Source organism: Mesoplodon mirus, assembly GCF_964341445.2.
Source record: "Mesoplodon mirus genome assembly, chromosome: 6".
NCBI lineage: Eukaryota > Metazoa > Chordata > Mammalia > Artiodactyla > Ziphiidae > Mesoplodon > Mesoplodon mirus.
Window position 1 is genome coordinate 8,755,144 of NC_138982.1, and position 25,440 is coordinate 8,780,583.

Consider the following 25,440-nt stretch of genomic DNA (forward strand, 5'->3'; position numbering starts at 1 on the left):
AAAAAAAAGAATCCAGGGGAGGAGGAGGAAGGAGACAGATGATTAGGGAAAGGAGCTGAAGGTTATTGCAGACAGATGAAGGACACAAGGAGGTTCATTATGCTCTCTCTTTTACATCTGTTTATATTTGCAAATTTCTGTAATAGAAAGTTAAAACAAAAAAAGTCTAGCAAACTTGGGTTATGGAGTCATCAGATCAGGTGGTATTAAAAATCGTGTATTAAGCATGAGGGTAAAAAGGGCCTTCTACCCTGACCTCAGCAGAGTATTCATAGCACTAGGGTCAGTCAGGTGTGAACACTAACTATAGAGACCTGTTGATCATAAACTATGGCAAAAGAACTCCTTTTCCAAATGTTTTAGAACTTTGGTAATAGCAGAAGTAGCAATCATTATTATGTCTCCGATATTTGTTCCCACAGCCAAAAATCTTCTTAAATGTTTTTTTAAATATTTTAAATTAAAAAAATTTTTTTTGGCTGTGTTTGGTCTTCATTGCTGCGTGAGGGCTTTTCTAGTTGTCGCGAGCAGGGGCTACTCTTCATTGCGGTGCGCGGGCTTCTCATTGTGGTGACTTCTCGTTGTGGAGCACAGGCTCTAGGCACGCAGGCTTCAGTAGCTGTGACACGCGAGCTCTAGAGCTCAGGCTCAGTAGTTGTGGCTTCTGGGTTCTAGAGCAAAGGCTCAGTAGTTGTGGAGCACAGGCTTAGTTGCTCCACGGCATGTGGGATCTTCCCAGACTAGGGCTCGAACCCGTGTCTCCTGCATTGGCAGGCGGATTCTTAACCACTGCGCCACCAGAGAAGCCCAGAAATCTTCTTTTATTCAGACCAAGTTTCCTAGATATTTAACTACAATGGCATAAGATTATAATACAATAAACATTATACCTACCAAGTCAGCATCTAAGCCATAAAGACAGTGTCTCGTGTTTGGATCATGATCTGGCTTTGCCTTCTCGGATCTGATAAATTCCATGATTTTATGTTCTCCTTCTCCAGGAGTCTAAATATAATGTTTAAAAAATGTGGTAATATGCTGTGTTTCTCAAGATTAAATTTAAAAAACTCCTTAAATAAAATAAGATAATAACCTCATGGCCTGAGAAATAGATGGTAACTCCTTGCCACGACTTGTCTGTAGAAATTTTCATATTTACAAAATATTTCAGATGTTCGTGTAACCTGGCCATGAATTCAGTCCCTAAAAATAAAAGGTTTTTAAAAATTTAATATGAGAGATATAAAAACAGTGGGTTCCCAGTGACAACATGAAATTGGATCTGGGTATCCAGGGAATAGCTAGGTATAAGATCTCCCAAGGAGGTTGAAAGCTCTCTTGCTTATCTTGAACAGGGAGTAATGTTGTATCGCTCCCAAGCAAATATCACAACTATTTCCAATGTTACCAGGCACCTTAAAAGGAAGTGAATGAAAGATGGGGAAATTCAAAGAATGTTATTGCTGCCTCAGGACTATGCTTCAAAGAGTTTCACACAAGGGCAGGGTTTCAACACTCCAACAAACTTCAATCTTCTCTTTCTCTGCTGGATTCTGAAGTTTTATGTTTTTAAGGCATGTAGCTTCAATAAGGTTGCCAATAACAACAACTATTATCATTACTATTTTTAACCTGAAAAATTACTATTAACCTTGAAACTGAGTCTACAATGATTATGTTTCAGGAAAAGCCCAGACAGTCGATAGTCAAAGGCAACACAGTCTTAAACTGTGTAACGATAAAACTGGTTATTAAATTGGGCAGTGTGTCATTAGGGGACTTAATGAAAGACAAAACTACCATAGTAAAAATTAATGAGAAAGTACGATTATAAGATTTTTTTTCAATGTAAAGGATTATAATGTTAGACAAAACTCTAGGAAGGGCAGACTGTGCTGTTGCATATAAGATTAAACTTGTAATACTGATAAATTAATTCTTCCTTAAAGTCACAGAAATTTTAGCAGCCTCTGAGAAGAAGAGCAAGCACTCTAGACGAGGAAAATGGGTTTCTTCTCCTGAATACAACAAGCTAGCTCTATGAACTTGGGTGAACCACAACCTCACTGAGTCAGCTTTCATACAAATAAATGGCAGGAGTAGGACTGATCTTCTAAGTTCCTTCTAGGTCAGGAATTTTGTGCTTCTGGGAGAGTCCTGTCCATAGGTGCTCTTATCAGCATCTGTAAATCCCTACAGTGGGTCTCCATAGGGGCATTTATGACCAAGGTGAGCACACCATCTCATGAAGAGACATAACTGGGAAAATACAGCAAATAGAATCCTAAGGACAAAATAAATAGAGGTTAGAAAGGAGAAATAAATTTACATTTACATTTTAAATCTGCCAGAATTTTTCTCTCAATGAATTTACCTGGTGTAATGCAGTTGGAATCAAATCTGGCTTCTGTAGGAAGAGTTTCTCCTTTTTCTATTGCCTTTTTAATTTTGTCTTCTGCCTCCTTTGCTGACCTTAAATGTTAAGGGGGAAAAGAAGTGCTCAACTTTCTGGAAAAAACAGAGATCTCTACATAAAGTAAACGGTTATTTAGAAGCTTTTGTAACTAAAATACTAACTCATCAATTTTAAGTTCAAAACATATAAGTTTGAAATGTCTATAATCAATAAAGATTAGCCTCAGAATTGTTTCTTTTTATTTAAAGAATTGAGTTTTTCAGCTAGGGACTATAGAAGTAGAACATGATAACAGTATAAAACTGACAAAGAATGTTACAAATACTTATTATAAAGTAATTCTTTTCTAATCACAAATATACAGCATATTAGTTCTAGAAATAATTTCAAGAGTATAGCATAAACATTCATTATACACACTATATTTAATAATATCAAATAAGAAGTGCATCATTAAAATGATCCCTAAGAATATTATATAAAAAATAATTATAAAATTGTAATGTCTATCTTTGGGTTTCCTCATGAAAACATCTAAAGTGAAAGCCTAATAACATTAATGACATCAGTAGCCAAAATGATCTCATTTTTGAGGTAACAGGATTTAGTAAGAAGAACATGATTTTTAGAGTCCGATAGACACAGGTTTGAATACTGGCAGCCCAATTCCAATCTGGCTTCTCCAGTAACCCATGTGTGGCACACAAATATGCCACATGGCATACAAGTTAGGAAGTCCTGCTTTATGTACATTTTCTACAGCCCTGTTACTAGCTCTATCTACTGTGCCCTGTGGAATTCTATTTCTGCGATAAATAAACTCTTCTTCGTATTTAACCTCTCTCTCACCAACCTCTTCAATATAACAAAAACTCTGAAGATATCAACTCATTTGTAATCTCTCCAATGGAAGCCATTCTTTCCTCTTTTCTCCCCTTCCATTTTTGACTGAAGAAATGATTATTCAGTGTTACTATGTGACAAGTTCTTGGGATACAACAAAAAAGAAATGATTCCTCTTCTCGGAGTTTACACTCTAGTGGAGAGATAGATATTAAACAGCCATAATGTCTAATGTAGCTGCAATACAGAGAATGTTTGGGACAGGGGCAAGGTAAAACTATTAAAGTAATCTAGGTAGAAGATTATGGTGGCCTAGTAGCAGTAAAGATGAAAAGAAGTAAGTAGATATGACTTAGAGGTGAGGAATAAGGAAGAGGGAGGAGTCCAATTACTCTTGGACTTTGGAGCTGAGCAGCTATTTACATGATGTCATCATTCACGGAAACAGGAAACATAGGAGGAAGGCAGGTTTGAGGCAAAGATGAGTTCAGTTCCGAATATGTTAAGCCTGAAATGTATCTATGGTATCCAGAGGAGGCAGTTAGCAGGCATTTGGATGTATACAAGCTCTGGAAAGAGATAGCCACCAGAAAGATAAGTTTGGGAGTCATCAGTACAGATTCAGTACTTAGTCATTGGATAAGATGTCTCAGGACCCAGGATAGAACCTTAAGAAACATCAATTTTGAGACAAAGCAGAGGAAGAGAATATAACAAGGAGATTAAGAAGGTACAGTCAGAAAGAATTCCCTGGTGTACAGTGGTTAGAACTTGGCACTTCCACTGCCGGGGCCCGGGTTCAATCCCCGCTCACAGAGTATAGTTACCTGAAGGTCATGGGAAGGAAGTTCAAGAAAGAAATAATGGTCAACACTGCTAAACACCAGAGATAAATGAAGTAGTATAAAGACAGAATTATTCTCTAGACTTAGCCCCTTTAAGGAGTCTATTAATAACGTAAGGAAGTTTCCGTGGCACAGTGGGGACGAGAGACAGATGGCAGCAGATTTAAAAGATGGCAGAGATGCGACGTGATTAGGATTAAAGATTATGAGTGAAGACAACAGGCGCTGTGGAGAATGAGGAAAGGCTGACTGGGGGATCTGGGGGAAACATGGCACACTCGGTGCCGCCACAGTACCGAGCGAGCCCGTGGTGGTTAGGGTCAACCGGCCCTCGACGCCCATCCCTCTCTCCTAGCCTGTCTTCTGATACTGGAGAGGTTGGAAGAAAGCTATGAAAAAAATTAAACTCTCAGGTTTCCCTGCAGCTAGGCTTCTGGATATGACTTCGCTTCTTAATCTCGGGATCAGAGCTAAAGGAATAAATCCCTAGAACTACCTGCTCTGGTCAGGGCCTCTGAACTCCTCTCACCTTCCTGAATGTTGCCGTAGTGATGCCATCAGTGGGTGAGTTCTATGGTGTAGTTCTGGAAGTCATTCTTAAAGGCTAACCTAAATGCACAACCTTTTGGCTTTTACAATGATTTTTATAAGCACCCAGTTCTCTGTGTTATATTTCTTTCTGCTCAGAATAGTTAAATTTCTATTACCTGCAACTGACTGATACAGTGGGCTTATATAATCCTTTCTCAACACTAGATTATCTAGCCCAGCAGGGCCCCAAAACTAGTTTAACAAATACCAGGGGAATCTGGTAAACGTAGTTTCCAGGGCCTAGTTTTTAGAGGTTCAGATTAAGTAAGTCTTGGGTGGTACTCGAGAATTTAAATTTTAGTAAGAGATGGCCCTTGTCTTCAAGGATTTCACAGTTCCAATATCTTCAGTATCTTTTCTCTTTTGATATTTAAATTAGTAGAGTTTACCATCCTCTTCCTGTTCTCACTGCTAGCCTTCTCCAAGGTACTCTCCCACCTTCCTTGATGATTTCCACATCTGATTCATAGGTGCCCTTTCTACTTCTTTACCTGCCATTGTGATGAAAGGAAAGGATCTACTAGGCTAATGACCTATCAAACTCACTAGACTCAGGGTTTCTTTCCTTCAGTTCCAACAACCCTCTTAACTTTACTCCTGTTACTCATAACAAGGACACTGCATGCTTTCATTGTTATTTAGAAATATTCCACAGGTCCAGGATTTTGACTTTAAAATCCTCTCTCTGTATACAACTCCTTTTCAACCTTTTGCTTCTCCTACTACCCATACACTGGAGTGTCCTAACTCAGTTCTCTTCTCATACTCTATCCATCCCCTTCTAATCTCATTTGCCTTTCTACCCAGTGGGGACCCATGTTCAAGCAGGGTCAGCATCTAGCCCAGGGTCAAATTAAATGTCAGTGATATTCTCATTAGAACAATCTCTCAGTTCATTCTGCAGTTCCACAGCTCAGGACGAAATACTCTAGGAACTTTCTCTACTACTACCATTTCCAAATTACCAAGTTTTAGGAAGTCTGAAAAATTTGTGACAGAGAACAACAGAGTAACTTTATACAACCCATCATATACGTTGAGAAATGACACCTCATTTGAATTCCTAATTCATTTATTTGATTGATAAAACATGACATTGGGGCTTCCCTGGTGGCGCAGTGGTTGAGAGTCCGCCTGCCGATGCAGGGGACATGGGTTCGTGCCCCGGTCCACGAAGATCCCACATGCCGTGGAGCGGCTGGACCCGTGAGCCATGGCCGCTGGGCCTGCGCGTCCGGAGCCTGTGCTCCGCAACGGGAGAGGCCACAGCAGTGAGAGGCCCGCGTACCGCAAAAAAAAAAAAAACCAAAAAAGCAAAAAAACAAAAAAACAAAAAACCATGACATTGTAAGTCTGAGATACTTACACTTCTCGGGGGAAATTTAAGCAAAGAAGAAACGGGAATGGAAGATGCATTGTGTTAAGTCAATTACCTTTGAAGTAATATATTTTATTAATCTAAATAGTATTCTAAAATAAACCATAAATGTTTTACCTAAAACGCCTCCCACGCTGCTGGTTCATCTTTGCTCGAGGAGCCACACCGTCAACGGCCATGAAGAACACTTTCCTAGGTTTAATAATGCGAAACAACACCTCCAAGTAGTGAAAAATATCAGTAAAGATTTTATCATCTGAAATTCTGAAGTGAACATCATCATCATTAGGATGGGAACATTGATGTATAATTCCATTCATATCCAGGTATAAGTTATCAAATTCAGGAATCTAAAAAACAAAGAAAAATGATCAAGATCATTATTATAATCAAACACAGATACCTAGACATCTGATCAAAAGCAGGATATAGGGGCTTATTCTTATTATATAAAAACTGAGTAAACAATCACAATTGAATAAAGAAAGTAAACAAACAGGAGGAATAAGTAAGACGGAGACATATTATGTGGTTACATTATGCACCAAAAGCTTGATCACATTTACTGTCAGGAAATTATCTACTTATTTAAAATAAGATAACCTGAGAAAACACCAAATAAAGCTCTTGGTTGATTTGGTACTCAAAATATTAGCTTCCTTTCTTCCTACAATTTGACATTAACTCCGCAAAACCTCAATTTCCTCTATAAATGAGTAACATAATGCCCATTTATATCAAAAGGCTATTTGTATATGGTCATTAAAAGGTTTTACAAGTGATTTAAAGCCTTATTGTAATATCTGGTTTCACTGAAACAGAATCATTAATTTGGTTATATTAACTTAAAAAGCTTAGATTATGCCAAGAAATTTAGGAAACTTTGAAAACTGATTTGTTTTTTATAGGTGGATTAAATAATTTCTAAACTTTGGCTAACAGGCATCTACTTTTATAGAAAGGCCTTCATGGTTCTGACTCTGATTGACGTTTCCTCTATTTAAATGTCTATGAACAAGTAATGGGAACACTACTGAAACAAATATAAACTAACAAGGAACTAAAATGGGCACAACTTAATATCTAGCGTAATTAAGCGAACTGAGAGTAGTCTGCCTTACATACTAATTGAAGAAAAGTATTTTGAATTTTCAAACATAAAAACATAATGGGCATTTTGTATAAACTTAATGAAAACTATCTCTGAAACAATTATTCAAATTTTACCATATGCATAGGTAACAATACATTTTCCTGTTATTGAGAAAAAAACATGCCTTTGAGTTTTAGGAGTGAAAAGTTTTGGTCTTTGAATCAATGAACACCATAAAAATACATTTATAAAACACCTATTTACATAGGATTGTACTAAGTAAAAAAAATTTAAATGCCCTTAGTGAGTATTAGACTCAAATGAAATGACAACTGTGATCATGAGGTTTGAAATGTACATTCAAGATTTACTGTTTGTTTCAAGAAATCTAAAAACCTCAATCAAAATCTCAATGTGATTTTTTTTTGAGGGGGTGGGGGTAAATTACAAAATGATTACAACATTTCCTTAGGAGAATAAACATGTAAGGGAGCATATTAAAGGGAGAGTAATGAAGGAAAACCTGCCCTATATGATATTTTAAATTATAGAATAGACAGTTTAATTAAACCAAATAGTTTAGAAGTAGTCCAAGTGTACACAGAAATTTAGTATATAAGAGACATTTCAAATCAGTGAAAGACAGGGATGGGGCACCTAGGTAACTATTTGGAAACAAAACTGTATTTCACCTTATAACAAAATAAATTCCAGAAGGATTAGAAATTTTAATGTGAGAAATGTAAGTAAAAAAATTATATACAAATATTTTGGCAATTTTCAGGTGGGGAAAGTTAGAAATCATAAATCAAACAAATGATGGAGTTGGCTACCTAAAAATGTATTTTTAAAATCTTGTAGGGAAAAAAAAGTTCCATAAACAAGCCCAACTGAAAATGACAAAATGCAGGAAAATACTTGCAAATTAGGACCAAGTCAACATTCCTAGTGTACAAAACAACCCTCAAATATCAAGTAAGAAAAAGAGCATATGTTAAAAGTAAGTATGGAAAATGCAAAGCAATTCAAAAGAAGAAACACAAAAGTCTAAATGATATGAAAAAAATGTTCAACATTCCCAAATTTCTAATTAAAATGATACATCATTTTCCCCATCATGTTAGCAAAGATTAGAAAGATGGATGTCACCCAATATTGGTAAGGATTTGGAGAAATGCATATTTCATGTTATTAAAAGCAATAGCTGGCATTTATTAAGCACTTATTAGGTGCCAAACATTGGGCTAAACACTTACATTCATTCTCTCACTTAATTATGGTAACAATCTTAAAAGAGAGATATTTAGATTCCCCATTTTATATTAGAGGAAAATCGCAGGGCTAAAAAGGAGAGAGGTGGCATAGACATATACACAATAGTCTGGGATGGGAACATAAACTGGTGTAACTAATATGAAAATATATATCAAAATTTGAGGTGTGCACATCTTGTATGTGTGTGTGTGTGTGTGTGTGTATGTGCAAATCTGTAACCCAGGACTTCTACTATTGGAAATTTATCCTGAGAAATAATCAGAAATGTGCACAAAGACATAAGTACAAGATTATTCATGGAAGTATTGTTCGAAAAAGATAAAAAATTATATTATGTAACAACTTAACTGGGAAAAGAATTTGAAAAAGGATACATGTCAGTATATGTGTAACTGAATCACTTTGCTGTACACCTGAAACTAACACAACATTGTTAATCAACTATACTCCAATATAAAATAAAAAGTTAAAAGAAAAGATAAAAAATGAAAACAATGCCTAGTAATAAAGAAAACTGATAATGGTACATCCACACATGGGAATACTACAAAGCAATTACAAATTATGATATAGACTCATATTTGGCATGGGATAATGTACATAATACATATGGTCAAGTGACAAAAGTAGGTTATAAAACAGCAGGTAAATTATTATCCCACTTATTGAAAATATTTATCTACATGTGTATCTGCATAGAAACTGGACCATAGTGTATGGGCAATCTGTGGTTTCTTAGAATGGTAAATGTTACTGGTCAGAGGGTTTAATTCTTTCCCCCATCTACCTCCAGTAACCTAGGACATCGAGTTAGCATATAGTAGACGTGCAACTTCCCCTTGGATTTTCTGTATTAGGCTTTGTTTTTTGTTTGTTTGGTATTTTATAATCTTTCTGTAATTTCCACATTCTGGTCTAGTCTATTGTCCTCAACTTTAAGGAAAGTGCTTTTTCAAAAAAATAATGTTTTGCTTGGTTTCGTCCCTCTTCCCTCTCCTTTCCTTCCTTTCTTTCTCCCTATTTACTTATTTACTTAACTCCTTACACTCCCAAGCCTTCACTGAACAAGAAATATGCTAACAGAAAGACAGCACAAAATATTATATATCTCCATATTTTTCGATCCTATGGTACTTAACTTTTATATTCAAAACAGATTTATGAAATAACTATAATTTTTAGTCATAATTTACTTCTACCAAACTACTGGACCACTTGAACTAGGCATCAAAAATAGTTCTAGGTGTGTACACATTCAAACACCAGTATAAGTCTTGTATACACTATCCATGTCAAGAATTCTCTAAAATAGGAATAGAGTTAAGCTCTACTATTTGTTTGTGTCACCTTTCTTTTTTCTAATATTACCAGCCATTGGTGCTTAATGCCTATTTCTATTAACTTATTTGAGGTTGCAAAATGGTGATATTCTATCACTTCTTTTTTTACTAATTGTAATACTTTTATAAAGGGGATCATTCTGCCCCTTGGTTACCCAGTGGTACAGGAAAGGTTTTCAAAATTGGGAACTGTGTCTATCACCTTTGGAAGGGGACCCTTTTTTTAAAGTACCATTGTAAACTCAAGGATTTAAGCATATTTGATGGGTTTTAATCCACTGGATTATCATTATTATCATTATTGAAGATCAAATTGTCCCATTTGGGGCGATTCCAAGCCTCTTCCAGTTATCTCTTCAATCCTTTGAGATGTTCCTAGTAGTCTTTAGTAGCGGTCCTGCTATATGATATGACAAAAGTTTTCAGGCTCATCTAGAATACTTCCTGACTCTGACCTAGAATCGGTCATTTCTCCATGAAATCCTGATTTCTTCTGATGAATAATGGTATTTCAAAACCATAATTTAGGCACTACGAATGCAACTGCTACTGGATTGGTCATTGTTTCTAGGCCTTTTCTGTGATCAGAAAGAGCTAGGAAATTTACGTGTGTGTGTGTGTGTGTGTGCGCGCGCACACGTGCGTTTCATAAGATTATACTGATACTTTCAATTCAAATTCCAGACTATAGAGCTTTTACTTAACATTTTCTCTATTACATCGGTAACTGCTTTCTTACACATCAAGAATCTTGGTTATTAGAGATGAAAGAATTAAAATACCCTTTAATTACGTATTTATCATATCACACACATGAGTTTCAGAAAAACAATATTAATATTACCACTAATATGATTAATGGGAATATAATTTTTTTTGCATAACTTTTCCCCATTCTCTCTCCCATTTATTTTATAGTTGTGCTATCTAAACATTGTCAGAACACATAGCCATCATACACTAAACTTTCTCTCTCTTCACTCTTATTTTTTGTTCTACAGGAAATTATATTTAATGTTCACCACTGGTATTTATGTTGATATTTCCCCAGTCCTTTTGATTGTCTGAAGCTCATTCTCTAGCAGATTCCTCAAGAAAGTGCTCAAAGGAACAATATTGCCTGACTTCCCCTACACTGATCATTTGACCAGCTTATCGTTTATACTTAAAAGTCAGTTGAGTATCTTTATGTTACTCCATTTTCTTCTGGCATAAAGCACTACTGTGAAAAACTATGATGGGGGGGGGCTTCCCTGGTGGCGCAGTGGTTGAGAGTCCGCCTGCCGATGCAGGGGACACGGGTTCGTGCCCCAGTCCGGGAAGATCCCACATGCCGTGGAGCAGCTGGGCCCGTGAGCCATGGCCGCTGAGGCTGCGCGTCCGGAGCCTGTGCTCCGCAACGGGAGAGGCCACAACAGTGAGAGACCCGCGTACCGCAAAAAAAAAAAACAAACTATGATGGGAACCTGATTTTCTTTCCCTTACAAGTCATATGTTCCTTTCTTGTAGGTGACGAAAGTTTTTTCTCTTTTTCTTTAAGTCCATGAATTTAACTAGAACATGTCTTGATGTTGGTCATCTGAGTCAATATTCTTGGGTACATGGTATATTCTTTCAACATGGCTTCAATTTTTTTTTTTTTAATTTCAGGAAAGGTTTCTTTAATTATAGTTTTAGTATTTGTTCTGTTATATTGCTTTGAACCTTTTTATCTTTTAAAATTTTATCTTATTTCCACCTTCTATTTTTTTCTTATGGCATCATTTGTTTTTGCCTTGCTACTACTTTAGGCTTCACTTCTGACGTGATTTTGCCATTTATGTCTAATTTTCTCTAGGTTCTGTCACCTTCTTCCTGAGTTTTTGTACTTGATACACGTTGTTCTTCCATGTCTTATTTTCTTAGTGCCTTTTAGCTCATTCTGAAACAGTAGATTATAGTTTTGGTCTGTTATGTGTGCATGTTTTTATTGCAAGCTTTTATTGTCTGTATGAATATTATTTTGTTCCCCTTTCCCCCCCATAATAACTTTGTAGACTATTTGACCTTGACACTTTTCTATCATTCATTTTTATGTAAATTTAATTTTCCTGAACTTTTGGAATGAGGAGGGGTCCAGGAAAGCTTTAACTTTACAAAGCTCCCTCTTCTGCTATTTTGGGGTAGTATTAAAAAATATGGTGGCTTGGGCCTCCCTGGTGGCGCAGTGGTTGAGAGTCCGCCTGCCGATGCAGGGGATACGGGTTCGTGCCCCGGTCTGGGAGGATCCCATATGCCGCGGAGCGGCTGGGCCCGTGAGCCATGGCCGCTGGGCCTGCGCATCCGGAGCCTGTGCTCCGCGACGGGGGAGGCCACAACAGTGAGAGGCCCGCATACCGCAAAAAGAAAAAAAAAAAAAAAAAAAAAATATGGTGGCTTGTCTGGTTTGTTTTCTAAGATTTCTTGACTCTGTAACCCTCCCCCACTTTTATCTTGACCTTCTTATCTCTCTTGTCCCTTTCCTGATAAAATTTTATTTCACTCCCAGCAGTTTCTCCTTAGGGTGGGCTCTGCCTTAGAATGGTACCTTGGCAAGTCAGTTTTGAGGGTTCACAGGAGTTAGACTGCTCCTGCCCTTTAAAAAACCCCCGTTACAGCTACTGCTATCTAATAGGCCTGTAGAGTCTCAGTGAATATTCTGGAGTTCTGCTCTCAGGTTCATCAGCTGTTGCCCCATTTCGCCTTCTTCCTCTTGCACACATGTCAATACCAACTGGGTCTAGAGGCTAGCGGTAGTCTGTCACCACCAAATTGTATCTTGGGGTTCACGGGGATACCCTGTCACATGGTTTTGTTGTAATTGTTCTATGGATTTTAAATTTATCTATCTAGTTTCTCTTTCTGTTTTCAAATGAGGATTCAGAGAAACCAAAAACTATGCTATGTCACCACTGCCACCATCTTCTCAGAACCTACCCCTCCATCCAGTCCCTTCCCCCAAGGACTAGCTTTGAACTGCTGTGGCTTAGGCACTACCATCTTTTAAGTACTGCTTGAGAGAGTAGCTGGTGATTGCTTTTTGAAAGACATCACTTTGATGAACCAAGTTTTAAACCTATTGTTAGTGTTCGTGTCATAAAATTGCCTTAAAGGCATTATTTTTGTTCAGTAACAAAATTCCTCAAGATGGAGAAAATCCAAGATCCTTACGCCAAACCAAATTCTGTGCCAAAGAGTAGAGAGTAAAAATATTACTGAACAGATTGTGCATTGTCAAGTTAGTCTGAATTTTTCAATTTAGAAATGAAGTGCCTGGTGCATGGCAGGTACTCAAATGTTTGAGTGAAGAATCCAGGAAAAGCCTAAGTTAGTTGTCACCATTTTTATCCTCTTCTCTGGAAAGAAATGTTTCCCTAAATCTAATTCAACCCATGCTTCAAATAAATTAAAGACAAACCACCATTCTGGAATTTTTGGTAAGCTTTTCCTCATATACCAAACCTGACTGGAATCCACAACAAAGAATCCTTTCCAGAAGTTTAACCCCATCTTCATGCTTACAGTACTTTTTAAAAATAATAAACCATAATTTAATAGACAGCATGATGGTGTTCACTGTATTATTTCCCTCCATGTTAATGCAATGCTATCCATCTCAACTAACTCAATTAGCTGTACAAATTTCAAAAATGACTTTGTGTGTGTGTGTCAGAAGTGGGATTTGAACCCACGCCTCCATTCGGAGACAAAAATGACTTTTTTCTGTAAAATATAAAATGGGCAAAAGAGCCACCAAAACCATTAAATGTGACAAACAAACACTAGACCCAAAATCCCATTAACCTAATAGACGACTGCTTACTATTTTTTTCCGCAGTTCCAAAACCTAAACTACATTTTTGAAGTCTGCACATAAACGTTGCCCTGGGGTCATTATATACCGAATATTACTATTCGTGGTATTAGTGCTCTAACAATCTGTTTCTCTCTCCGTTCACCCCACGTCTCCTTCCTCCCTCATCTCCTTCCCTTTCTCTCTTTCACACACACACACACACACGCACACATTCACACAATGAAGCTTCCAAATAACTGCCCCAGCCCCGTCCAAATGTATTTTTATTTCTTTTGGAACAGGGGATTGGTACGGTCCTTGGGGTAATAGAAAAAGAGTAACGAACTGTGTCATAAATATGAACCATCAGCCACGTCAAAAAGTCTAGGCGTTGGGGGTAGGGCGGGATGCAGCTCTAGATAAGGGAAAGTAAACAAGGGGATTCAACTGCGGAGGCCGGTATTATCTTTTGTACGTGGGCCTGTTGCTCTGGCTGGGGACTGGGGGAAGGTCCTAGGAGGACAACCATCCCACCTCCAAAAAGAAAAACGAAACCTGCAGCTCCCTGGGGAGGAAATGGAAGCACTCCCGAAAGCGCTCCTCCCGGGACTTGATTGCGGAGTCGCGGCAGGCCCGGCCCGGGCAGGAGCTGTCAGAACGCCGCATCCCCGCCGCTCTGCCCACAGGAGAGCGACTTGCGTCTTCGCCCCCACTCAGATCACCAGGGTGTCCTCCAACGTTCTGCTCCCCTCCCTTCGCCACTCAGCCAGCTGACGATGAGCAGAAAGAGGCGGCGGAGAGCCCCGGTCCCAGGGTGGAGAAAGGGCCGCCGAGCCCCGGGTCCGCCGCCTTCTGGGCCTCTGCCCCCTTGCTCACCCACCTGATGCTCCTTCACCACTTCGCTGAGGCAGGGATACCGCTCCGAGATCCATCGATAAAACTTGGGGACTCCCATTTCGACCGTCAGTACTAACTCAAGTCAGGGCCAAATCGAAACCAAACGCCCCGCCGGGGCCTACGCCACCGCCTCCGGCCGTCGCTCCGCAGATGACAACACACCTCCCGCCCAACCATAGAGAGCGGCCGCCGGGCCTAGAGCGGCGGGTTCGAGACGGCATCTCCGGGGCGGGGCTCTAGCCCCGGCCCGAACTCGCTGCCGCGGCGCTGCCTGGTTACATTTAAGAGCGCCCAGGCGTTTTTGAACGTGTGTGTGAAATCCAGTTCAGAAAATGTCAGTTGACAGACCCGAGCGCTGTAAGTGGATTTGGAAGGGTGTGAAAACCTCACGAGACGACTGGAAGAGTCCTGGCTGCTTCCGTCTTCTGGGATTACTAATCTCTGTTTTTCAACACAGATTTGGAAAGGTCTGATGATTTGGTTTAGTTTGTTTTGTGAGCGGAAATTTTTTCTTTCAGGATACAACAAAAATTTCTCTTAAAAACGTTCTTTTCCAAATTATTTGCGTAAAATGATTTCCTAACTCCCCTCCACCCAGCTTCCTCCTTAACTCTTAACATTAGGCCTTCGATAGGAAAGTATACGTTTAGTTTTCCCCCATCACACTTCAACTGTACAAAAAGGCAGAATTTTGTAAGGTAAACTTAAGTGAAATTATCTGTTACAAAAAGATTACGTTTTCGTTTATTTGTATGTAATAACCTCTGCTTTGGAATTATTTTAAATCTTCTGCAATAAAATGTACCCCCAAATTTAACGTTAAAATTTTTTAGATTATAAAACCTCATGAAATTTTAAGTAATGCTGTTTCCCCCAACCACTGGATTCTGCATTCTGGTACACTTTTAGTATGGCAACATCTTTAAAATTACAGAATGTTTATATAGTTTTCATATTCATGTTAATTGGCTAATTTTTTTCCCTATCACATTTTCAACAAATACAAAAAAAGAGAGTATTACTAAGTGAACTTAATGATGTGCTATTTATGTTTACATCTCTCTTACTAGACAGTTCCCAGAGGGAAAGGGAACCGTGCTTTGCCTACAGTATTTATTCAATATGATTTTTTGTTCAAATGAATCCTTATGTTAGTACTTAAAATCAACGAAAGTTGTAAAATGAAATTAGGCTGGCTTGTTTCTCGCAAATACATCTTTTTAAGAGCATAAGAACATATGCTATTCCATTTCTCCAGTTATACACAGTATATGTTAAGAAAGCAGTTTATTTCTTAACAACATATATTATTTTAAATATTATTAACAATCAGGGAGAAATACCAGTTACTGTGAGAACATAAACATATGTTGTACTTTGGAATTGAATAGATACAACCACAGATTAATGATCCAAGTGCATTGATTTTAGATTATTAACATATTCTTTGAAGTAACTCCATTTCACATATATGGGGTCCAACCAAGGTACATCTGGCATAGCAAGTTTTCATCAGTTGCTTCTTGTATAAGGTAATGCACGTGTCCTTCAATAGATAACGGCAGTCCTGTCACTCTATTTCGGGTCTTGATTACACCTTGTAGTCTCTGCTCGATGTCAAGAACATGGGTTTTGGCCTAAAAAGAAATTGAAAATCATAAGGACTAAGGACCCAATGACATGTAGATGTTTATCATTTGGAATTACTGCCTTTCTTTTATCTAACAAATATTAATGCCATTTTACTGATCATTACCCCTTTTGTAAGAGCAAATGCAGACAAACGAGAGAAGCAATGAAACAAATACAATAACTTGAGATACTGATCTCGAGGCTTGCAATGTTGATCTAACATCAACTGTTTGGACATTTTTCAGGACACTGAAATACCAGGGAATCTCTTCCACGTTAGAAGTCTAGAAAAATAATAATATAAAAAAATCTGCTCTGAAAAGTGTTTAGGACTTAAACATTTGAATATTAGTATTCTAATAACAGCAACAGTACTCTAATGCCTAATGTTTAGATTATGTTATATGCAAATGGGAGTTCTAAGTGAGCTACTTGGAATTCTACATATTCTTCTCAATCAAGAAAGCATATCAGAATGCAAAAGTGAGAATGATGTAATTAGAAAAACAATCCTCAAATCTATTCTAACTTATTTAAAATAACTATCTGGAGAATTTGAGGATTCGACTAATATAGTCAGCTTTCTGCAGCCAATGATTCAACCAACCACAGACTGAAAATATTCAGGGGAAAAAAATTCCATAAAGTTCCAAAAAGGAAAACTTCAGTTTGCCATGCACCAGCAACTATTTACATAGCATTTACACTGTATTTACAACTATTTACATGGTATTTACATTGTACTAGGTATTACAAGTAATCTAGAGATGACTTAAAGTATATGGAATGATATACACAGGTTATATACAAATCCTACAGCATCTTATATACGGGAGTTGAGCATTCCAGGATTTTGGTATCCACAGGGGGGTCCTGGAACCTATCCCCCATGGAAATCAAGGGACAAGGGACTACTATGTTAGTAAAGAGTTCTACATATTGAAGCTGAGACCTGCTGCTCTATAAATTCAGGCAATTTGTGTTCAAGTTTTTACCACTCTATATCATAACTGTGATTTGTTTATGGTTAAACAAGCGTGTGTTGAACTCTGTTTTTATTATACTAATGATAAGAATGTTAACATTAGTAATGACAATAAAGAAAACTTATGGCATTATCATACTAGATAGAGAACTAAATTTCAGAGTATTCAATGGTCAGTCACTGACAGTATTTAGAATTTGTTTCCATTTGTAGAGATATACAATATCAGTTCATATCAAGCTATACCTTCTACTAACCTTTTCGTTGACAACTTCCCCTGTTTCATTCAGTGGTGCTTTGGAATGCCCTTTCACTGGTTTACTCCATTCCACAAGAGGATCATGTAGAAAAGTCTTTAAGACACTAAAATGGAAACAAATATTATGGTAATAATACAATGTTATCTTTGTAAAAAGAACTCTCATTAAAGTCAACAATTAGGTGAAGGATAACTACTGAAGGATGAGAAGCTAATGGTAATACTCCTGCAAAACACATTACTACCATTTCAGAAAATGCTATGCTTCCTGCTTCAGAGAATTTGCCTTTGCCTTCGTCTAACTATCCAATGTATTCTACCATAATGCCTGGTAGATAGGTTTTAAATAAAAAAGTGAATAAGTGAGCTTTAAATGTCCTTTTGAAAAACTACTTCCCACAGCTAACATCATATTTAACGGTAAAAGACTGGCTTCTTCACCCCTAAGATTAGGAACAAGACAAGGATGTAGGTGTCTCACCATGGCTATTTGACATTGATCTAGCTAGGGCAATTAGGCAAGAAAAAGAAAAGGCACTGAGATTAGATTAGAAAAAGTAAAACTATCCCTATCTACAGGTGACCTGTTGTTGTAGAGAGAAAATCTTAAGTTATCTGCAAAAATAACTATGACAACTAACAAATGAGTTCAGTAAGGTTGCAGGATACAAGATCAATATACAAATTTAGTTATATTTCTATACACTAGCAATGAACAATCCAAACATGAAATTAAGAAAAAAATTCCATTTAGAAATACTTAGGAACACATTTTTAAAAAGTTAAATACAAGATTTGCAAACTAAAAATTATAAAACGTTGTTGAAAGAAATTGAAGAAGACTTAAAAAAATGGAAAGATACCCTATGTTCATGGATCAAAAGACTTAAGATGGCAATACTCCCTAAATTGATTTACGGATTCAATGCCATTCCTATTAAAATCCAGGCTGGCCTTTGCAGAAATTGGCAAGATGATCTTAAAATGCATATGGAAATGCAAGAGACTCATAACAGTCAAATAGTCTTGAAAAAGAAAAAAAAAGTCAGAGGATTCACACTTCCTGACTTCAAAACATACTACAAAGCTATAGTAATCAGGAGAATGTGCTTTTGGCATAAGATTAGACATACAGATCAATGGAATAAAACTGAGAATCTAGAAATACACCCTTACATGTATGGTCAATTGATTTTCAACAGAAATGTCAAGACAATTAAATAGAGAAAAATAATCTCTTCAAAAATGGTGCTGGCAAAAACAGAAATACAGATCAATGGAACAGGGTAGAAAGCCCAGAGATAAACCCAGGCACATATGGTCACCTTATTTTTGATAAAAGAGGCAAGAATATACAATGGAGAAAAGACAGCCTCTTCAATAAGTGCTGCTGGGAAAACTGGACAGGTACATGGAAAAGAATAAAATTAGAACACTCCCTAACACCATACACAAAAATAAACTCAAAATAGATTAAAGACCTAAATGTAAGGCCAGACACTATCAAACTCTAAGAGGAAAACACAGGCAGAACACTCTATGACATAAATCACAGCAAGATCCTTTTTGACCCACCTCCTAGAGAAATGGAAATAAAAACAAAAATAAACAAATGGGATCTAATGAAACTTAAAAGCTTTTGCACAGCAAAGGAAACCATAAACAAGACCAAAAGACAACCCTCAGAATGGGAGAAAATATTTGCAAACGAAGCAACTGACAAAGGATTAATCTCCAAAATTTACAAGCAGCTCATGAAGCTCAATATCAAAAGAACAAACAATCCAATCCAAAAATGGGCAGAAGATATAAATACATATTTCTCCAAAGAAGATATACAGATTGCCAACAAACACATGAAAGAATGCTCAACATCATTAATCGTTAGAGAAATGCAAATCAAAACTACAATGAGATATCATCTCACACCAGTCAGAATGGCCATGATCAAAAAATCTACAAATGATAAATGCTGGAGAGGGTGTGGAGAAAAGGGAACCCTCTTGCACTGTTGGTGGGAATGTAAGTTGATACAGCCACTATGGAGAACAGTATGGAGGTTCCTTATAAAGCCAAAAATAGAACTACCATATAACACAGCAATCCCACTACTGGGCATATACCCTGAGAAAACCGTAATTCAAAAAGAGTCATGTACCATAATGTTCATTGCAGCAGTATTTACAATAGCCAGGACATGGAAGCAACCTAAGTGTCCATCGACAGATGAATGGATAAAGAAGATGTGGCACATATATACCATGGAATATTACTCAGGTATAAAAAGAAACAAAATTGAGTTACTTGCAGTGAGGTGGATGGACCTAGAGACCGTCATACAGAGTGAAGTAAGTCAGAAAGAGAAAAACAAATATCGTATGCTAACACATATATATGGAATCTAAAAAAAAATGTTCTGAAGAAACTAGGGGCAGGACAGGAATAAACATGCAGCTGTAGAGAATGGACTTGAGGACATGGGGAGGGGGAAGGGTAATCTGGGATGAAGTGAGAGCGTGGCATGGACATATATACACTACCAAATGTAAAATAGATAGCTAGTGGAAAGCGGCTGCATGGCACAGGGAGATCAGCTTGGTGCTTTGTGTCCACCTAGAGGGGTGGGATAGGGAGGGTCGGAGGGAGACGCCAGAGGAAGGAGAAATGGGGATAAATGTATATGTATAGCTGATTCACTTTGTTATACAGCAGAAACTAACACACCATTGTAAAGCAATTATACTCCAATAAAGATGTTAAAAAAAGACAAATAATCCAATTTAAAAAACGGGCAAAGGATTTAAATAGACATTCGTCCAAAGAAGTTATGCAAGTGACCAATAAACATGAAAAGATGCTCAACATAACTGGTCATTAGGGAAATGCAAATTAAAACAACAATTAGATACAATTTCATACCCAGCAGATGGCTAAAATAATATAGATAGACAATAACAAGTTTTGGTAAGGATGTGGAGAAATTGGAACACTTAGACATTGCTAGTGGGACTGTAACATATTACATCTGCTTTGGAAAACAGTTTGAAAGTTCCTCAAAATGTTAAGCTTAGAGTTAACATATCCAGAATCCTACTCGTATAACCAAGAGAACTGAAAACATATATCCACATAAAACCTGTATGCAGATGTTCACAGCTACACTATTCACAATAGCCAAAACAATCCCAAATGTCCATTAACTGATGAATGGATACACAAAAGGTGGTATATCCATATAATAGAATATTATTTGACAATAAAAAAGAATGAAGTACTGATACATGCTAGAGCATAGATAAACCTTAAAAACGTCATGCTACCGAAAGCAGACAGACACTAAAGCCCACATGTTGTATAATTCTACTTATATATGAAATATCCAGAATAGGCAAATCTATAGAGACAGAAGGAGATTCGTGGTTGCTAGGAGATGGTGGGGAGTAGAGTTAGGGAGCGACTGCTCATTTCTTTTGGAGCTGATGAAAATGTGTCATAATTAGATAGCAGTGATGGTCACACAATCTTGTGAATATACTAAAACCACCACAGTATATATATTAAAAGACCGAAGTTTGGACTTCCCTGGTAATGTAGTGGTTAAGAATCCACCTGCCAGTGCAGGGGACATGGGTTCGAGCCCTGGTCTGGGAAGATCCCACATGCCACAGAGCAACTAAGCTCGTGCGCCACAACTACTGAGCCTGTGCTCTGCAACAAAGAGAAGCCACTACAATGAGAAGCCCACGCATTGCAAGGAAGAGTAGCCCCCGCTTGCAGTAACTAGAGAAAGCAGCAATGAAAACCAAATGCAGCCAAAAATAAATTAAGAAAAAAAAAGACTAAATTTTATGGTATGTAAAATATATCTTAATAAAGGCTATTATTAAAAACATCTACTTCAACCAGTATAAAGTAGCTCTATATAAAGAAAACAACTTAGAAACCAATAATCACATTCAAAGTTACTACTGTTTACAAAATATAGATGATTACCTCATTAAAGGTTCTCTCTGATCTCGCATCAGCCTCATTGTAACTTCACAAGCTCTTCGAAAAAGACCTTCTGTTCCCATAGGACCCATTCCATTAACCATATTATGAGTCATGCGAAATGGAACAATTTCTGGGACCTCAAAGGTTTCTCCCTTAAAAAAAATGTATTTCATTAAAAAGTAAAGATGCTGGAATTTAAAAATCTTTATGCAAAAAATTTAAAGCTTTTAGGAGAGAGCAAACATACCCTCAAAATATTTGTATTTGCAACTTACGTTAGAGGCCTACATCATGAAGGAGCCATATGACTCTACCTTTGCTTTTGAGGAGCTGAAACACAACTCCTTGGATAAGATCTAGAGGATGGATGGATTCATCTTTCACTGAATTACTAAAGTGAATAGCATTATAGAGCAATATTTATGCATTCAATATTTAGCCTTATATTAACTCCCTTAATGTCCTTCTTGAATAGTATAAAGTACAAACAAAATACTCTCATAATTTTCTTCTTTTCTTTAAGACTTTCACTTTAAAACAGGACAGGAAAAGAAATAGCCAAGTGTTAGATGCTCACAATCCCTGAGACAGGAAATGTAACATGTAATATAATGAAGTCCAGTTCATTTATTTTCTTCCATTCTCTAACACCTGCCTTTCCTAGGGCTTTTTCATCCCTCCAATCAGTTTCCCTAAATTCCTCTCTTGTATGAATCCCCGATACCAGTGGTTTATCTTTGATTTGTTTTCAGTTGGGTCTGTGACCTTTCTTGGTTTCCTGTGATAGCAGACGGCAAACCATAGAGAATAAGGATGAAGGAAAAAGTGGGTTTAATAATTAGTCTGCCTTTCAGGATCATAACATTGGAAAATTGGAGAGGGTCCTTAAGGAGAGGTGAATGACCTCAATTTATTCCCAGACCCCAGCTGGACCTACACAATCTGAATTTCCTGTGATGTTTCCTAGGTATCTGCATTAAAAAAAAAAAAATTCTTAGATGCTGCTGCCAGGTTTGGAAACAATCACATTAACCTACTCTGTCTCTCTAAAACTGAGTCTCAGTAAAATGAACTGTTCATATATTATATGAACACCCCATGTTCATATAACCAAGAACCAATAAGTCAGACTTGGATCTATGCTTTTGGACTTCAAGTTCAGTGCTAGTTTTCCTATATCACTCTTCTGAGTTCTCTCCAACCTAAGTTGCTTTACTGAGGGCTATGGGATCCACTGATCAAAACCAGTCAACAAGCTCTCAATGTGACTCAACTGTGACTATAGCTGCTACTAACAGGTATGTCTAGGAAGAAGAGTTGTGGAAAGGAAATTAGGAGAAAACATACAATTAACTACAGTAAGTCATATCACATACCTTATTGAAGAGACAGTTGAAATCCACATGTACACATTCACCAGTCAAAGAATCAAAGAGAATGTTTTCACCATGACGGTCTCCAAGGCCCAGGATATAACCAACCATTGACATAACGGCAGTGGAACGGCAGTATGATGATCTGCTGCTGTACCTAAAGGAAACACAATGCCTATCAAGTATCCTTGTATCATATGGGGCCACATGCATCTAAAATATATTTTTAAAAAATCTAACCATAACAATGTATTATATTTTTGGTAACTTACCATGATGTAGGATCAGGGAATGTTCTCAGAAACCACTCATGAAAAACAGGAGGATGCCTGGGCAGGAGAAATTCTCGGTACACTTTGAGTTTTTCAGACAAAGCTGCTGATTTTGGTAGCATACACTGGCGAAGTTCCTTCCCTGTCATATAAACTCCTGCAAGGCAGAGTGATTTCCATTCATCATACAAGCCAGATGAGAAAAGGGGCAATTTATTATTTTTTTGGTGAAAATAGGACAGGAAATATCTAGATATTTAATAATATTTAGATATTTAATAATATTTAATAATAAATAAATAGATATTTTAAAATATCTATTTTTATTCAAAAGCAAGAATAAATGGAAACATTTCAATTATGCATAGGTAAACTTTCTTCTGATATTATACGAAAATAATAAACACATTATCTTCACTTAATACTTATGTAGAGTGAGGCCTCTTGTCAATGATAATCAGTGCCAAGTAAGACCACACATATCAGAAGATACCACTCAGAATAAATCCAATGTGAATAGTGTCCCTGCATGTAAAAATGCTACAGCCCTCACTAAATTTACAGTGATCTCTCTGTTAATCAGCAGGCAGTATGGGTCCATACTGAATCATTACTAAGAAACCTACAATGGTGCTCTGAAATAATTTACTCTGTGTGAAGGCTAGCCTATAAGATTCACAGGATACGTGATTTTAAAACTAATCTTGTACAATTCAAATCATATGTGGAAGCAGAAGAAATTTTCCTTCTGATGTATTTGTGAGTTTGTATTATATGGTTGACATGACTCCAGTCTATAAAGTGCCTTTTAGGCCCACCTTGGTTTGGTGCTTTTTGGACTCAAGGTTCAGCTAAAATTTCCATAGACAAGTTTGAGATTAGAGATTTTGAGCCTCAAATGTTGCACAGTTCAACTATGTTCATGATAGGATGGAAAAAATATATATATATATTTAAAAATCCAATAGCAATAACTAACACTTATATTTCATCTTTTAATAAAATAGTCAATAGCAAGTTCCTTGAAATCAGATTCAAGTGTGTTTGAACTTCAGCTCTATAACATATTAGTAACTTGGACTAAATTACTTCACTGTCCATAAAATAGTGATAATTAGGCTTGTTAACAATATTAAAAAAAAACTGATGTACACAAAATACTTAGCATAATACCCATAATATAGTAATTTATCAATACTACTTAATGCTATGGGTTGATTGTATCCGTCAAAAAAATAACCCTTGGTACCTGTTAACGTGACCTTATTTGAAAATAAGGTCTTTGCCCATGTAATCAGGTTAAGACGAGGTCATTACGGTGAGCCCTTAATATAGTATGACTGATATTTTTATAAGACAAAACAGGGACATACAGACTTAGGGAGAATGCTGTGTGATGACAGAGGCAGAGAATGGAGTGAAGCATCTACAGCCAAGGAATGTCAAAGATTGCTGGCAACACCAGAAACTTACAGAAAGGCATAGAAAGGATTCTCCCCTTGGGCCTTGAGAGATATTGTGGCCCTACTGACACAGTGATTTTAGACTCCTTGTCTCCACAACTGTGAGAGAGTAAATTTCTGTTGTTTGTAAACAGTTTGTGGTAATGTGTTATGGCAGTCCTAGGGAACTAATATACTTATTTTTTACTTTACTCTAGTAACTTGATCTATTTGTTTTTAATGTACTACATCATAAACATTTAAAAAACTTTTTATCTTGAAATAATTTTAGTTTTACAAAAAATTGCAAAAATTATACAGAGTTCTCATATATTCATCACCCAGATTTTGTCAGTGTTCATCTCTTTCATAACAGAATACAATTACCTAAACCAAGAAATTATTTTTTCATAGTATTATGAACTAACTTTCAGACTTTATTCAAATTTTACCAAGTGTCCCACTATCATCCTTTTTCTGGGTCAGGATCCAATTCAGGATCCCTTACTGCATTCAGTTGTCATGTCTCCTTAATGTCCTCGAATATGGGAAATTTCTGTTTTTGTCTTTCATTACCATGAAATTTTTAAGGAGTTCTGACCTGTTATATTTTTGTTTCTTCATTGTAAAGTTACTACTTTTTCCCCTTTGTAATTAATAAGTATCTGGTGGAGAGATACTTTGAGACTCTGCAAATAACCTATTTTCCATCATACTTTTGCCAACGAATTTCAGCAGTCATTGCTAATCACTGCCTGCAACAATTATTACTGTGATATTTACTAATTGGCAATTTTCTGTTTTCATCATCTCTTCTACATTAATTCATTGTAATTCTACTCTAAGGAAGAACTTGTTCCTACCTTCCTATTTATTTATTTATTCATTCAAGTATTTGTTTACATAAGTGTGGACTCCTGTCTATTTTATTCCATGGGTTATAATCTAATACTATTATTATTTATTTTGGTGCTCAAGTTATCCCAGGTTTG

General features: G+C 36.9%; 2 protein-coding genes across 5 annotated transcripts in view; both read right to left on the bottom strand.

Annotated features, from left to right (window-relative positions):
* XRN1 (5'-3' exoribonuclease 1) overlaps positions 1 to 14,664 on the bottom strand; it is a 101,316-nt gene extending 86,652 nt beyond the window's left edge. For all 4 annotated transcript variants that reach the window (XM_082626029.1, XM_082626032.1, XM_082626030.1 and 1 more), the window contains exons 1-5: positions 14,476 to 14,664; positions 6,191 to 6,423; positions 2,375 to 2,472; positions 1,094 to 1,203; positions 895 to 1,005 (exon numbers count right to left, since the gene is read on the bottom strand). In XM_082626029.1, coding sequence (XP_082482155.1) covers positions 895 to 1,005; positions 1,094 to 1,203; positions 2,375 to 2,472; positions 6,191 to 6,423; positions 14,476 to 14,550 — 627 coding nt within the window. In that variant the 5' untranslated portion in view covers positions 14,551 to 14,664. The remainder of the gene's footprint in view (positions 1 to 894; positions 1,006 to 1,093; positions 1,204 to 2,374; positions 2,473 to 6,190; positions 6,424 to 14,475) is intronic.
* Positions 14,665 to 15,776: 1,112 nt separating this feature from the next.
* ATR (ATR checkpoint kinase) overlaps positions 15,777 to 25,440 on the bottom strand; it is a 101,211-nt gene continuing 91,547 nt past the window's right edge. Inside the window, exons 43-47 of the mRNA XM_082625780.1 lie at positions 23,007 to 23,163; positions 22,738 to 22,891; positions 21,362 to 21,513; positions 17,367 to 17,472; positions 15,777 to 16,129 (exon numbers count right to left, since the gene is read on the bottom strand). Of these exons, the coding sequence (XP_082481906.1) occupies positions 15,956 to 16,129; positions 17,367 to 17,472; positions 21,362 to 21,513; positions 22,738 to 22,891; positions 23,007 to 23,163 (743 nt within the window). The 3' untranslated portion in view covers positions 15,777 to 15,955. The remainder of the gene's footprint in view (positions 16,130 to 17,366; positions 17,473 to 21,361; positions 21,514 to 22,737; positions 22,892 to 23,006; positions 23,164 to 25,440) is intronic.